This window comes from Schistocerca americana, chromosome 5 (assembly GCF_021461395.2).
Source record: "Schistocerca americana isolate TAMUIC-IGC-003095 chromosome 5, iqSchAmer2.1, whole genome shotgun sequence".
Lineage (NCBI taxonomy): Eukaryota > Metazoa > Arthropoda > Insecta > Orthoptera > Acrididae > Schistocerca > Schistocerca americana.
The window spans coordinates 517,717,517-517,735,087 of record NC_060123.1 but is presented as its reverse complement, the minus strand read 5'-3'; the positions used below and the strand labels follow the sequence as shown (position 1 = coordinate 517,735,087).

The 17,571-nt window shown below is 43.6% G+C and overlaps 1 protein-coding gene across 1 annotated transcript in view; it reads left to right on the top strand.

The window, feature by feature from the left end:
- LOC124616480 (retinal homeobox protein Rx2-like) overlaps nt 1-17,571 on the top strand; it is a 162,569-nt gene that overhangs the window by 6,508 nt on the left and 138,490 nt on the right. The window contains exon 2 of the mRNA XM_047144790.1: nt 17,297-17,402. Within this exon, the coding sequence (XP_047000746.1) occupies nt 17,297-17,402 (106 nt within the window). The remainder of the gene's footprint in view (nt 1-17,296; nt 17,403-17,571) is intronic.

Genomic DNA, 17,571 nt, shown 5'->3' with positions numbered 1-17,571 from the left:
CGCAGCGAAGGTATTGACTGCGTCTTGCCGCTTGTGTACTTTACATACGACCAGAATTTCTTCGGATTTTCTACGAAATTTAGAGACAATGTTTCGTTGTGGAACCTATTAAAGGCATCTCGCATTGAAGTCCGTGCCTAATTTCGCGCGTCTGTAAATTTTAGCCAATCTTCGGGATTTCGCTTTCTTCTGAACTTCGCATGCTTTTTCCGTTGCCTCTGCAACAGAGTTCGGACCTGTTTTGTGTACCGCGGGGAATCAGTTCCATCTCTTACCAATTTATGAGGTATGAATCTCTCAATTGCTGTTGCTACTATATCTTTGAATTTGAGCCACATTTCGTCTACATTTGCATAGTCAGTTCGGAAGGAATGGAGATTGTCTCTTAGGAAGGCTTCTAGTGAAACTTTATCCGCTTTTTTAAATGAAATTATTTTGCGTTTGTTTCTGGTGGATTTGGAAGAAACTGTATTGAGCCTAGCTACAACGACCTTGTGATCACTAATCCCTGTATCAGTCATGATGCTATCTATCAGCTCTGGATTGTTTGTGGCTAAGAGGTCAAGTGTGTTTTCGCAACCATTTGCAATTCGCGTGGATTTGTGGACTAACTGCTCGAAATAATTTTCGGAGAAAGCATTTAGGACAATCTCGGAAGATGTTTTCTGCCTACGACCGGTTTTGAACAAGTATTTTTGCCAACATATCGAGGGAAGGTTGAAGTCCCCACCAACTATAACCGCATGAGTGGGGTATTTATTTGTTACGAGACTCAAATTTTCTCTGAACTGTTCAGCAACTATATCATCGGAGTCTGGGGGTCGGTAGAAGGAGCCAGTTATTATCTTAGTTCGGCTGTTAAGTATAACCTCCACCCATACCAATTCGCACGGAGTATCTACTTCGACTTCACTACAAGATAAACCACTACTGACAGACACAAACACTCCACCACCAATTCTGCCGAATCTATCTTTCCTGAACACCGTCTGAGACTTCGTAACAATTTCTGCAGAACTTATTTCAGGCTTTAGCCAGCTTTCTTTACCTATAACGATTTCAGCTTCTGTGCTTTCTATTAGCGCTTGAAGCTCAGGGACTTTCCCAGCACAACTACAACAATTTGCAACTACAATTCCGACTGTTCCTTGATCCAAGCACGTCCTGTATTAGCCATGCACCCTTTGAGATTGCAGCCCACCCCATACTTTCCCGAGGCCTTCTAACCTAAAAAACCGCCCAGTCCACGCCACACAGCCTCCGCTACCCGTGTAGCCGCCAGCTGAGTGTAGTGAACGCCTGACCTATTCAGCGGAACCCGAAACCCCACCACCCTATGGCGCAAGTCAAGGAATCTGCAGCCAACACGGTCGCAAAACCGCCGGAGCCTCTGATTCAGACCCTCCACCCGGCTCTGCACCAAAGGTCCGCAGTCGGTTCTGTCAGCGATGCTGCAGATGGTGAGCTCTGCCTTCATCTCGTAAGCAAGACCGGCACTCTTCACCAAATCAGATAGCCGCTGGAATCCAGAGAGAAGTTCCTCAGATCCAAAGCGACACACGTTATTAGTGCCGACATGTGCCACCACCTGCAGCTGGCCGCACCCTATGCTCTTCATGGCATCCGGAAGGACCCTTTCCACATCAGGAATGACTCCACCCGGAATGCACACGGAGTACACACTGGATTTCTTCCCCTCCTTAGCCGCCATATCCCTAAGGGGCTCCATTACGCGCCTAACATTGGAGCTCCCAACTACCAATAAGCCCACCCTCTGTAATTGCCCAGACCTTGGAGGCTGAGAATCATCCTCTGAAACAGGGCAGGCAGCTGCATCTGGCTCAGCCAGAGACAGTGCCTGAAACCTGTTTGTCAGACGCACCGGGGAGGCTTTCTGATCAGCCTCCGGGGACGTCTTTCGCTGCCTGCCACGCCTTGGAACGACCTCCCAATCAACCACAGGCGAGGGCTCAGCCCCACTGCGGGCAGCAACCGGGGCAACCACAGCGGCAGACCGATCTGGGGACAGACGGGACGAGGTTGACATTCCCGTGATACCCAAGTCCGGCTCCCCACAGTGGTGCCCATTGGCAACAGCCTCAAGCTGCGCGACCGAAGTCAGCGCCGCTTGCAGCTGTGAGCGAAGGGTTGCCAACTAAGCCCTCATCCGAACACAGCAATCACAGTCCCTGTCCATTCTAATCGATGTTGAACAACAGTTACTGAAACACAAGTCCGTGCCTAGATAACGCAAGGGAAACACGCAAAGAATGTATTAACTACCCTGTACAAATGCCTAACGACTGCTCTACAATCTGCCTGAATTTACGATTACAGTAACTAAAACTCGAAATTACACCTCCTACACGAAACTCCCCCCCATGAACCATGGACCTTGCCGTTGGTGGGGAGGCTTGCGTGCCTCAGTGATACAGATAGCCGCACCGTAGGTGCAACCACAATGGAGGGGTATCTGTTGAGAGGCCAGACAAACGTGTGGTTCCTGAAGAGGGGCAGCAGCCTTTTCAGTAGTTGCAAGGGCAACAGTCTGGATGATTGACTGATCTGGCCTTGTAACATTAACCAAAACGGCCTTGCTGTGCTGGTACTGCGAACGGCTGAAAGCAAGGGGAAACTACAGCCGTAATTTTTCCCGAGGGCATGCAGCTTTACTGTATGATTACATGATGATGGCGTCCTCTTGGGTAAAATATTCCGGAGGTAAAATAGTCCCCCATTCGGATCTCCGGGCGGGGACTACTCAGGAGGATGTCGTTATCAGGAGAAAGAAAACGGCGTTCTACGGATCGGAGCGTGGAATGTCAGATCCCTTAATCGGGCAGGTAGGTTAGAAAATTTAAAAAGGGAAATGGATAGGTTGAAGTTAGATATAGTGGGAATTAGTGAAGTTCGGTGGCAGGAGGAACAAGACTTCTGGTCAGGTGACTACAGGGTTATAAACACAAAATCAAATAGGGGTAATGCAGGAGTAGGTTTAATAATGAATAGGAAAATAGGAATGCGGGTAAGCTACTACAAACAGCATAGTGAACGCATTATTGTGGCCAAGATAGATACGAAGCCCACACCTACTACAGTAGTACAAGTTTATATGCCAACTAGCTCTGCAGATGACGAAGAAATTGAAGAAATGTATGATGAAATAAAAGAAATTATTCAGATTGTGAAGGGAGACGAAAATTTAATAGTCATGGGTGACTGGAATTCGAGTGTAGGAAAAGGGAGAGAAGGAAACATAGTAGGTGAATATAGATTGGGGGACAGAAATGAAAGAGGAAGCCGCCTGGTAGAATTCTGCACAGAGCACAACATAATCATAACTAACACTTGGTTTAAGAATCATGAAAGAAGGTTGTATAAATGGAAGAACCCTGGAGATACTAAAAGGTATCAGATAGATTATATAATGGTAAGACAGAGATTTAGGAACCAGGTTTTAAATTGTAAGACATTTCCAGTGGCAGATGTGGACTCTGACAACAATCTATTGGTTATGACCTGTAGATTAAAACTGAAGAAACTGCAAAAAGGTGGGAATTTAAGGAGATGGGACCTGGATAAACTAAAAGAACCAGAGGTTGTACAGAGATTCAGGGAGAGCATAAGGGAGCAATTGACAGGAATGGGGGAAATAAATACAGTAGAAGAAGAATGGGTAGCTTTGAGGGATGAAGTAGTGAAGGCAGCAGTGGATCAAGTAGGTAAAAAAACGAGGGCTAGTAGAAATCCTTGGGTAACAGAAGAAATATTGAATTTAATTGATGAAAGGAGAAAATATAAAAATGCAGTAAGTGAAACAGGCAAAAAGGAATACAAACGTCTCAAAAATGAGATCGACAGGAAGTGCAAAATGGCTAAGCAGGGATGGCTAGAGGACAAATGTAAGGATGTAGAGGCCTATCTCACTAGGGGTAAGATAGATACCGCCTACAGGAAAATTAAAGAGACCTTTGGAGATAAGAGAACGACTTGTATGAATATCAAGAGCTCAGATGGAAATCCAGTTCTAAGCAAAGAAGGGAAAGCAGAAAGGTGGAAGGAGTATATAGAGGGTCTATACAAGGGCGATGTACTTGAGGACAATATTATGGAAATGGAAGAGGATGTAGACGAAGAGGAAATGGGAGATATGATACTGCGTGAAGAGTTTGACAGAGCACTGAAAGACCTTAGTAGAAACAAGGCCCCCGGAGTAGACAATATTCCATTGGAACTACTGACGGCCGTGGGAGAGCCAGTCCTGACAAAACTCTACCATCTGGTGAGCAAGATGTATGAAACAGGCGAAATACCCACAGACTTCAAGAAGAATATAATAATTCCAATCCCAAAGAAAGCAGGTGTTGACAGATGTGAAAATTACCGAACTATCAGCTTAATAAGTCACAGTTGCAAAATACTAACACGAATTCTTTACAGACGAATGGATAAACTAGTAGAAGCCAACCTCGGGGAAGATCAGTTTGGATTCCGTAGAAACACTGGAACACGTGAGGCAATACTGACCTTACGACTTATCTTAGAAGAAAGATTAAGGAAAGGCAAACCTACGTTTCTAGCATTTGTAGACTTAGAGAAAGCTTTTGACAATGTTGACTGGAATACTCTCTTTCAAATTCTAAAGGTGGCAGAGGTAAAATACAGGGAGCGAAAGGCTATTTACAATTTGTACAGAAACCAGATGGCAGTTATAAGAGTCGAGGGACATGAAAGGGAAGCAGTGGTTGGGAAGGGAGTAAGACAGGGTTGTAGCCTCTCCCCGATGTTGTTCAATCTGTATATTGAGCAAGCAGTAAAGGAAACAAAAGAAAAATTCGGAGTAGGTATTAAAATTCATGGAGTAGAAATAAAAACTTTGAGGTTCGCCGATGACATTGTAATTCTGTCAGAGACAGCAAAGGACTTGGAAGAGCAGTTGAATGGAATGGACAGTGTCTTGAAAGGAGGATATAAGATGAACATCAACAAAAGCAAAACAAGGATAATGGAATGTAGTCTAATTAAGTCGGGTGATGCTGAGGGAATTAGATTAGGAAATGAGGCACTTAAAGTAGTAAAGGAGTTTTGCTATTTGGGGAGCAAAATAACTGATGATGGTGGAAGTAGAGAGGATATAAAATGTAGGCTGGCAATGGCAAGGAAAGCGTTTCTGAAGAAGAGAAATTTGTTAACATCCAGTATTGATTTAAGTGTCAGGAAGTCATTTCTGAAAGTATTCGTATGGAGTGTAGCCATGTATGGAAGTGAAACATGGACGATAAATAGTTTGGACAAGAAGAGAATAGAAGCTTTCGAAATGTGGTACTACAGAAGAATGCTGAAGATTAGATGGGTAGATCACATAACTAATGAGGAAGTATTGAATAGGATTGGGGAGAAGAGAAGTTTGTGGCACAACTTGACCAGAAGAAGGGATCGGTTGGTAGGACATGTTCTGAGGCATCAAGGGATCACCAATTTAGTATTGGAGGGGAGTGTGGAGGGTAAAAATCGTAGAGGGAGACCAAGAGATGAATACACTAAGCAGATTCAGAAGGATGTAGGTTGCAGTAGGTACTGGGAGATGAAAAAGCTTGCACAGGATAGAGTAGCATGGAGAGCTGCATCAAACCAGTCTCAGGACTGAAGACCACAACAACAACAACAACATACGAAACTCACACGCAATTTAAATAAGAATCTACGAAGTAAACACTAAAGCGCGATACTACAACTCTCAAATACTATAATACGCCAGAAATTTATGAATTAAACAATGCAAGTACCCAAAAACACGCAAAGAAATTAAGAATTAAACTATGTAACAAATAAGTAAGCTAGGGTTATACGACTTGCTGCTGCAGCTGCTTATCCAACGGCGGCAGGGAGCACACTGGCTGTGGCCAACCGACACTGACCGTTCAAAACAAAAACAGAAGACAGATGACTACGCGAATTTACACTATTCAGGTACTAAAGCGCGATGCTACAACTCTCAAATACTATAATACGCCCGAAATTTATGAATTAAACAATGCAAGTACCCAAAAACACGCAAAGAAATTAAGAATTAAACTATGTAACAAATAAGTAAGCTAGGGTTATACGACTTGCTGCTGCAGCTGCTTATCCAACGGCAGCAGGGAGCACACTCCTGATTAGTCTCTTAAATTTCAGGCTACTCTTCATCATTATTAAATTGTGATCTGAGACTGTATCTGCTCATTGGTACGTCTTACATTCCAGTACCTGATTTTGGAATCTCTGTCTGGCCACGACGTAATCTAGCTGAAATCTTTCCATATCTGCCGGCCTTTTCCAAGTATACCTCCTCCTTTTGTGATTCTTTATCACGGTATTCTCAATTACTAGCTGAAATTGACTATACAACTCAATGTCTTTCTCATTGCTAGTACCAAGCCCCTATTCTCCCGTAACCCTTTCTTCGACTCCTTCCCCTACAGCTGCATTCCCGTTCCCCATGCCTGTTAGATTTTCATCTCCCTACACGTACTGCTTAGTTGATCAGTACCTGCGTGCTACATCGGCATTTGTATCTGAACTATTGTTGTCGATAGTGGTTTGCTGTCGATTCTGATAAGAACTACCTTGTCACTCAGCTGTTCACAGTAAGATCCCTCGGCCCTACCATTCTATTCACAACGAGTCCTACTCCTGTTACACCACCTCCTGCTGCTGTTGATATTACCCTATACTCTCTCCTTGTCTTCTTCCCATGTCACTTCACTGACCTCCACTATATCTAGATTGAGCGTCTGCATTTCCCTTTTGACATTCTCTAACTTCCAGACCACGTTCAAGCTTCTGAAATTCCACTGCTCGACTCGTAGACGTTATTCTTTCGTTGGTTATTCAGTCTTCTACCATGGTCACCTGTCCTAGATATCCGAATGGGGGAGTAGTCCTGAATTGATCGCGAATGGAGATATCATTACTAAGAATATAAATATTTAATATGTGGGAAATGGAGTTACCTTGGTACAAATGGGTGTATACATGAAAACATAATCTGCAGATGTCATGAATATGGCCAATGATTGTGAGAAAGGTTACTGATTTAAGGAAAATTTTCTAAAAATGCATGAACGAATTCCAATACTGTTTCTAAGAGTGTAATGCATTCAACTAGCTGATTGCGAAAATTTGAACTGAAACATGACACCGTGACGCAAATTAACTAACTTTGCACTCCCTTCATCTCATTGGCTTCAACGATGCCCCATGCTCGCCACTCTTAAGCTGTGTGAGTGAGGAAGACGGCTGCAGTAATGGCTGAAAATTATAAGTTCAGCTCGGCCGCTGTATTTTAGTTTGGAATTTTCATTCTTCAGCTCTTATACACAGCATACTGCCTAAGGCTCTGAAACAAGCATAATCTACGATGCCCCCGAACCAATGGTGTTCTACTGTGATCTAAGTGTCCTCAAACCTTACTCTACGATACTTAGCTGGTCCTCCCAGTGTCAGAACCCTGCTCGCCAATTGCAAATTGCAGCAGACCTTGCTGGTTCTGATCAGTGACACTTTTATAAACGAGTTTAACAATTTCCTGCTCTTGAAAAATTTCTCGTAGTTAACCAGTAAGAAGAAGGCAGAAATTCTCTATCACTACATTTCAGTCGCGGCGAACCAATACATCTGCATGTACACACGCACATGATCTCAACCCTTGTACCAAAATGATTACTATGAGCCAACCACAGACTCCCATACCACAGTCTGAACAAACAATCCATCAGGTCACGCCTGAGCTTATAGGCTACTCGGCTACTCCCTGGCCATGAAGGCTTCCATTTTCACCTCCCTTCAGATACCTATATTAGCTAAAAATAATTTCTTTTCACTTCTCGCACAATGTAGGTTTTTGTGGCACGCCGCATGGCCTCCTCAATGCTCCTGCTGGGCGGACGTGGTCGACTATCCCCCCTCTGCACTTTACCTGTGCGTAGAACAGCACCAAACCACTTTTGGACTCTACTGCTTCCCTTAGCTAACTTCCATTTCATGAAACTTCCTGGCAGATCAAAACTGTGTGCCCGACCGAGACTCGAACTCGGGACCTTTGCCTTTCGCGGGCAAGTGCTCTACCATGTGAGCTACCGAAGCACGACTCACGCCCGGTACTCACATCTTTACTTCTGCCAGTATCTCATCTCATGAACAGCCAAAAGCCCCCACGGCTGCCGAAATAGAGAGGATGCAGAAATAATTAACAATGCAATCAGTATCAGAAATGAAAATCATATGCAGTTTTCATGCATCATCAATGATTTGACTTCATCGGCTATTGGGATCTGCATTTAAAATTATAAAATAGCTTAGGAACAGTTTGGGAAAAAAAAACTGTCACGAAAAACATCCTTCCACTCATCTGCAAACCAGATTAATACGGGGTTAACCAAATTCTGCCTTTGTGATGGCTTGAACTCTTCTGGGGATTCATTCAATGAGATGTCTGAGGAGGAATGTCAGCCCACCCTCCCTCAAGAGCCGAAACCTGACAAATTGGTGGTGTTGGGCACTGGGGTCTCGAAAGAAGTCGTCGTTCTGACTCATCCCAAACCTCTTCTGATAGATTGGTGTTAGGACTCTGGACAGGCTAGTCCATTTCAGGAATGTTATTGTCCACAAACCATTATCTCACAAATGCAGCTTTACGGCAAGGTGCATTGTCATTGCCATGGTGAAACAATCATCATCTCCGACCTGTTTCACTACTTTATGTGGTACACCGTGTTATAAAACGTGTTCATATTCTTTCGCAATAAATTGCAATAACAGAGCCACATCCTAATCACGGAAAATACCCCCATATCGTAACACACCTCTTCTGTACTTCATTGTTGGCACTACATATGTTTGCAGAAACGTTCTCCCGGCATTCCCCAAACCCACACCCTTCCATCGAATTGCCACAGGCTACATCGTGATTCATCGCTCCAAATCACTTGTTTCCAGTCATCTACTTTCCATTGGCGTCGCTCTTTGCACCAACTCAAACTTCGCTCAGCAGTAAAATCATCAGACGAGCAATTCCAATTACAAAAAGATCTAAAGAGAATTTCTGTATGGTGCGAAAACTGGCAATTGGTACTAAACAAAGAAAAGAGTGAGGTCATCCACATGGATACTAAAAGAAATCCGATTAATTTTGGGTATACGATAATAGTAAGGGTTGTCAATTCGACTAAACACCTAGGAATTACAATTACAAGCAACTTAATTTGGAAAGACCACATAGATAATATTGTGGGGAAGGCGAAACAAAGACTGCGCTTTGTTGGCAGAACACATAGAAGATGCGACAAACCCACTAAAGAGACAGCCTACACTACACTTGTCCGTCCTCTGCTGCAATATTGCTGCGCAGTATGGGATCATTATCAGATAGGACTGGCGTAGGACATCGGAAAAGTGCAAAGAAGGGTAGCACGTTTCATGTAGGGGTGAGAGTGTCACTGATATGATACGCGAGTTGGAGTGGCAGTCACTGAAACAAAGGCGATTTTCTTTGTGGCGAGATCTATTTACGAAATTTCAATCACCAACTTTCTCTTCCGAATGCGAAAATATTTTGTTGACACCCACCTAAGTAGGGAGAAATGATCATCACAATAAAATAAGAGAAATCAGAGCTCGAACGGAAAGAATTAGATGTTCCCTTTTCCCACGCGCCATTCGAGAGTGGAATGATAGAGAAATAGTATAAAAATGGTTCGATGAACCCTCTGCCGGGCACTTAAGTTTGAATTGCAGAGTAACCATGTAGATGGGAAGACTACAGAAATGTGTGCCTTATGAGGACATTCTCGACCACTGTGCCCCGTTCTTTTTAAAGTCACAGGTACAGTGATCGTGCTAGCTAGACTGTTGACATGATGTTGGACAGCGCTAGTCGATATCTTCCTCTGACTTCATGCGACATCCTACAACCACCTCCCACAATGATTGACACTCTCTGTCAATTAGAATTGGCTGCTCTTAGTGTAGCTACGGTTGCTCCTCCACACTTAGATCACCAACAGTCCACTTGGACAGCTTTAGAGAGGTTGTTACTCAGGTGACGCCAAATGTCTGAGCCATGTGACTAGTCACTTAGCTCTCCCGATCAACCTGTTCTTCATTACAGCTTTTTAAATGAAAACACTATATTGGTTCAAATGGTTCAAATGGCTCTGAGCACTATGGGACTTAACATCTGTGGTCATCAGTCCCCTAGAACTTAGAGCTACTTAAACCTAACTAACCTAAGGACATCACACACATCCATGCCCGAGACAGGATTCGAACCTGCGACCGTAGCGGTCACGCGGTTCCAGACTGAAGCGCCTAGAACCGCACGGCCCCACCGGCCGGCAACACGATATTCCCTGCCTCCTTTTTTACTGGTGGGTCCACCTCCTGTGACATCTATTGGTCAGTTCTGCATTAGATAGTGATGTCCGGACACTTTTGATCGGATAATGTATATAACTGCCTTCATCAAATGTGACATTCAGGCTGACGTGTACTACGTTTTGCAGCTCGCTGCATCCAGTAGGTCTAACAGCACACCATCGCCTACATTGAGAGAGACTTAGTGACTAACATATTGAGTGCCCATAGCCTTCCTTAAGATTTCCTGCTATATCCTTGACGGGCTCCATTACCCTCTGAAGTTGATGTTCCACATATCCATCTCCAGTTGTGTCTGGACTTGGGAGGAAAATCGACCACGGGCTAGAAGCACCTCGTGCAATCTCTGGGTCACCATCCGCCTTTTTGGATGTAAAACTCAACTGATGTTGCAGAGTGCAACTCCGCCGAGCATCAGATATCACACGTCGATTTATGTGTATGAACAGGAACAACCTTGCATTACCACCAAGTAATGAATGTACGAGGGTTTGAACTTAAATTGTGGCAACTATTTATTCACAACCGATACAAAAGAGTTACATTTTTGGACCTGTTACTGTCCTTCAAAGTGTCACTACCGTTGTGTAGAGCCCGTTGTTAGCGATGTGGAAGGCGTAGTATACCGTTAGCAGAGCCTTTTCTGTTGATGGTGCTAATGAAGCGGTCTAAAGTCATGGTGATTCTCGTGTACGACTGTGATGGTGTTATCCTAACACATTACGTTCCTCTACGGCAGCCCGTCAATGCACAGTATTACTGTTCGTTTTTGGAGCATCACCTGCGATCGGCTTTGGGAAAGAAGCGGCCCCACTTTCTGCGCAACCCACCCATTATTTTGCAAGACAATACGCGGGCGCATACAGCACAAGCTGTGGTTGCTCTTTTCAGTCGATGGGACTGGGAAGTACTGTACCATCCACCATACTCCCCGGAAGGACCGTAACAGGTGCCAACATTTAACTCTTTTGTATCAGTTGTGAATAAATAATTTCCACTATTTAAATTCCAACCCTCGTACATATAGTACATACTCTGAGTCTGAAAAATTAAAAATAAAAACTAGACATGATGATGAACTGTCACTAATTCTATTTAGTTATGCTACAGACAGGATAGTCCGAGAAAGAGAAGATGAACGTGGCAGGAATTCTAGGCCAGTTCATATTAAAGGTACAAAGGACGGTGTTAAGATGAAATGTCTTGTTTTCCTTGATTACGTGTCAGTTCTTTCCAGAAACATAGAAACAGCAGTAGAAGAGGTAAAATTGCTAACTGAGCACGAAGGAAGAGCTAGACTCTACAGTTAATTTTAAAAATAAATAAAGGATTTAAAAGCACGAAAAAACATTTCATAGCAAACGTCATATCAGCGCGTTGATAGCACTGTAAGAGTGGCCGCTTTGAACACATGTGGGAGACTGCGCAACACGGACGCCGTGAGAAGGAAACCAACAACGTCACCCCAGACCAGGCGGCTGATGCTTTTCATAGAACTATTTACAAATTTTGAAGAAGAGCACCGTCTCTGGACAAATCCAGACGCTGTAGAGTATCCATATGCAAGCGAAACCTTCCAATTTTGGGAAAAGGCATTACTAAAAGAAACATAGATGGTTTAAACGAAGATTCTTCGGGAAATAATAGTTTCGAAGACTGCAGATAACTGGTAAGTGCTACCAGGAAAAAATTAGTTCTACTAGAATAACGGAACATAGTTCAATTAACAGACTTAACTTATATGGACAACTCTACAAAACGGACTAGACGTGACCAACAACTCCAATTCCAGATAGTAAATGAAAAGCTTCAAATTGCTCCGATAGGTTAGAAAAGAGTGTAGCAAGATCGGATGCAAAGTCGAGATCTCAAACCGAAAAGAGTTGGGTTATTTTTATTCAAATTATTTAGGTTTAACTTATATTAACTGAAGCTTTTCATCTTGACCAGGTGAAGTAGTTGTACGTGAAATAGGTTGTTGCTGTAAGACAAGTGGAAAGAACACACGAACCTAAATTTAAAAGCATAGCACATTTCTACATTTGTATTTTGATTGCATTGCTCCATAATTTTCGCACAGTAAGAATTTTACTTTTTAAGCTTTAGTGCATACAGAACATAACCACAAACTAACGCAGGAAAACGCAGGAAAACGCAGATAAGTGTCATACTTATTTTAGTTATTGAGAAAATTTGATTTCAAGAAATTTATCATAACAATTTACATGTTTTATGTTTATCTTTTTCTGTTTCACATAAACTTAACTTTACAATAGTTGTAAATACATGTTATTTATCATCAGTTCTTTAATAAAGGACTTGCTTTCATAACGTGGTATCCGTATAGAGTAGAACCGATTTAAATAAATGTCTTTGGAATTAGAAAGCCCTTGCTGCCAATGCTTTCGCGGATCTTTACAGCTATAGATGTGCATCTACAGATGAAATAACGTACTTCGCTTACGTTAAGGTTCATGTGACATTCCAGTTTATTTAGCTACGTTTTCTCCTCTAGGTATGACTGGTAGTGACGTTGGACAATGGAGGAAAAGTGACGTTCATATTCATCTTAAAGAGGCTCCACTGGGCTGAGACAAAACCATTTCTGGAATGTTACTCTAAGCAAATTGATGTCTCACAGATGCTGCTTTATAGCACAGTGTATAGTCACGCTGATACAAACAGTTTTCGAACTGTACAATACGCAGTACAAGATGCCGTAAACTGTGTTCGTATTCTTCCGCATATAGCGTTTTATTAACCGTGATAAAGTTGCCACGCCCTAAACATGAAAAAGCTACCGTAACACCATCCCCGTCGTATTTCACAACTGGCACTACATGTCACACATTTTCGACGTTCCGTTAGAGATCTGCCTGCTCTTGCTTTAGCTATGGTTGTTCCTTCGAGATTCCTCTTTATAATCACGTCAATAACAGTCGACTTCGGCAGGTTTAGAAGAAACTTCCCTCGTGGATTTGTCAATAGGGGAGCATCGAATGATTAGTCCTCTTTCGAAGTCAATGAGCTCACCTGACAGATTATTTCTGCTGTTACTGCTTCTCTGGTGTTAATAGAATACACGCCGCCTCCTTTTACACTGTCGTGACACGTACTGGCTAATTCCGTACTATATAGGAATGTGCGGATTCTTTTCAACGGATAGTGTACAACACAACAAAGTTCGGAGTATGCGAGTCTAGTATGATGACAATGCAGTGTAGGTGCTAATCAGATCATCTAAATTCCTGTTAATGAAGCTGTGATTTTGACATGTTCTTTGACTTAGTAAAAGGCTATTGAAAGACAATAGACGGAGTTTACTGTAGCCCTTTCCTTGGTTTCACTGTGTTAGTTTTTGCCAACAATAGCCACTATCGGTGTAGCTACTGGGAAATAATATGTGTTACTAGTAATGAAAATAGGTATCGTCGACTGTGAAAGCTTTCCACTTGAAACAGGATGGTGGTTGGACAGAGAAATAAGAGAAGTGTAGAGTGATAGAAAGTAGAAACTCTGGACAGAGAAGAAGATCTCCAACAGCACAAAATTGTTGCATCGCACGAGGAATGATCGTCTAGGCCGTATGTGGGTCGCATTCCTCGTGTGGAAACTCGTAAATAGACGTGTAGAGCCAGTCTGAGCGATTATTATCGGCTTTTAGTCGACGACAATTTGATTGCACCTGCATGTGTAAGCGCTTCAGGCGAGTAATTGTGAGTTTTTATCACGGTATTTCTCGACGACACGCTGAACCATTTGACAGTACATCCACAAATATCTGAAAGCATTTACAGGGCCATGCGTTTTCCTTAATCACTAATGTACTTGAAACTTCCTGGCAGATTAAAACTGTGTGCCCGACCGAGACTCGAACTCGGGACCTTTGCCTTTCGCGGGCAAGTGCTCTACCATCTGAGCTACCGAAGCACGACTCACGCCCGGTACTCACAGCTTTACTTCTGCCAGTACTTCGTCACCTACCTTCCAAAATTTACAGAAGCTCTCCTGCGAACCTTGCAGAACTAGCACTCCTGAAAGAAAGGATATTGCGGAGACATGGCTTAGCCACAGCCTGGGGGATGTTTCCAGAATGAGATTTTCACATCAGCGCACACTCCGCTGCAGAGTGAAAATCTCATTCTGGAGACTAATGTACTTGTTTACTGTAATGTCACTGCATGTTTCCCTTAACTGTCGCGTGGTCTAGGAAGCCTTGTCACGGTTCGAGAGGCTTGCCCCGTCGAAGGTTCGAGTCCTCCATAGGGCCTAGGGCATGGGTGTGTTGTCCTAAGCGTAAGTTAGTTTAAGTAAAATTAAGTAGTGTGTAAGCCTAGGGACCGATGACCTCAGCAGTTTAATCCCATAGGAACTTACCACATATTTCCAATTTCCCATAACTGTCACGGGAGGCCAAGTGCAATATTATCGTGGCCCGGTAGTACACGCGAAGTTGGTACTCCGATGTTCTCCAATCGGACGTTCACTTGTTCTTGTATCGTTGACTTGAGCTAATCTACAACGGCCCAATACGAAAAAAGAAAGAAAGATATACTTTTTAAGGTCGAATAAACAGTACACCGTGTTCTACTGGTTTTTATTTATTTCAAACTAGTTTTGGCTTATTAGTCCAACTTCGGGAAACAACTGACTAGCGCCTGAAAGGGACACTAGTTCTTAGGTAACGAAACATTATATGCAAAGAGTGTTGTGCAACAAACTTGTTACTTAATGTAGAAATTACAGTCCACACAATGGACAATGTTAAGCAGAATGAATAATTAAACTACACAAATGGCTCAAATGGCTCTGAGCACTATGGGACTCAAAATCTGAGGTCATCAGTCCCCTAGAACTACTTAAACCTAACTAAACTAAGGACATCACACACATCCACGCCCGAGGCAGGATTAGAACCTGCGACCGTAGCGGTCGCGTGGTTCCAAAAACTACACAATATTACAGGTTAAATAGTTATAATGCTAAATTTTGTGAGGTCTTGACATTGGCTGAGAAACTGTTAAACTAAGCACTCTTGATTTATGTTGTGCAATAGACGTGTTTTTTAACATTGTGAACTAAACTTCAGGCAATGGGCAGTATTATACACGGCAACTAAAATACAAAATCTTACAGTATTACCGGTTACGACGCCATAGTGTGGTCATGACATTGGTCGAGAACTATCTAACTGAACGCTAGTAATATATGTTGCCCAAAAAACATGTTTTGCATCGTAAATAACATTTTTATGCGATGGGCAATATTGTACATGGTTAGAATAATATTAAAGTGTTACAAGTTATTTTTATGAAATTTGTGGGCAAGCAAGGTAAAGGATAGAAAATTTTATTGTGTTTTAACTTTGTGTAGCAGTATATTTATGCAAATTAAAACAGAATAGAATTTTCTATCCGTTACGATAAATAGTTTAGACAAGAAGAGAATAGAAGCTTTCGAAATGTGGTGCTACAGAAGAATGCTGAAGATTAGATGGGTAGATCACATAACTAATGAAGAAGTACTGAATAGGATTGGGGAGAAGTTTGTGGCACAACTTGACTAGAAGAAGGGATCGGCTGGTAGGACATGTGTTGAGGCATCAAGGGATCACCAATTTAGTATTGGAGGGTAGCGTGGAGGGTAAAAATCGTAGAGGGAGACCAAGAGATGAATACACTAAGCAGATTCAGAAGGATGTAAGTTGCAGTAGGTACTGGGAGATAAAGAAGCTTGCACAGGATAGAGTAGAATGGAGAGCTGCATCAAACCAGTCTCAGGACTGAAGACCACAACAACAACAACAACAACTTTGTTTACCCAACAAACTTCAACAATGTAACTTATAATACTATCAACTATGTATTTTAACAATGCACTGTGTGTAATATTTCCCCTTCCATTAAAATGTTAGTTGCAATGTAAGTCGCGTTTCTTGCGCAACATAAATGAAGCGTGCTTAGTTTAGCAGTTTCTCGGCCAGCGTTAAGAACTCACAAAATTTAGCATTATAGCTATTTAACCTGTAATATTGTGTAGTCTAATTATTTCTTGTGCTTAGCGATGACCATTGCGTCCATTTCAACGTTAAGAAACAGCTTTCTTGCACAGCACTCTATGCAAGTGATTGTGTCTTTGCCTATACTGTTTGGTTACGTAAGAACTAGTGTTCATTTCAGACGCTAGTCAGTTGTTTCCTGAAGAAGGCCCAATGGGCCGAAAATTAGTTTGAAAATCAGTAGAACACAGCGAACTTGCCGTTCAACAGTAAATATAGAATTGTTATATCAAGAAGTAACAGATGAATCGATAAACAAAAAAAGAAGCTGTAGTTGTTCAGGGTTTCGCAATCAGCTTCTGACGCTTGGTTACACCTGTTGCCATGAGGACGGGCGGTTAGGACCCGCAACAGCAGCAGGTCGCGTCGCAGACCTAAGCGGCGCGTCCCGCCAGCGTGGCAGCCGCAGCCGCTTCCTGCAGCCAATGAGACGCGGGGCGCGGGCGCCGGCTCTGTCAACAGCGCCCCTCCCCTGCGCCGGCACGCGGTCGCTCTGATTGGGCGCGACAGCCGCGCTGCGGCCTCCCATTGGCCGGAGCCGCCGCAGCCGCCGCCGCCGCTGCCGCCGGCGAGAGGGAGTCAGTTCTTACCGATAGCGTGTGATTAAAGAGAGACGGCGGCAGCGGCCACGGCTACGGATCGACGACGCGGCGAGGGGTGAAAGGGTGGAGGGGAGGGGGACAGCGAGCGGTTCATTATCTAAGTGAGTGCGCGCCCGCGAGGGGGGAGGACGAGTCGGCGGGCCCGCAGTGCTGCTTGGGCGACGGTGCAGCGATGATGGACCACCACGTGCAGCAACAGCAGCAGCCGCCGGCGCAGCAGCAACAGCAGCAGTCGCAGCCGCCGCCGAGGAATTCCGAGGAGCCCGCCAGGCCGCGCGGGCTCTACAGCATAGACCAGATCCTGGGCACAGCCTCCGTGAAGGAAGGTCAGTCCGCGCGCAGTACTTATTTGTCGACACACACCCTGCAACACTTTCTCTGTTCTGCGGGGCCTATTGGTGTTTGTTTGATAATGGACAAATAATACAGTTTTCAGCAAAAGTTTCGTTGTCATTGCATGACACTAAGCGTTTAACTTACCATTTCATCTTCATC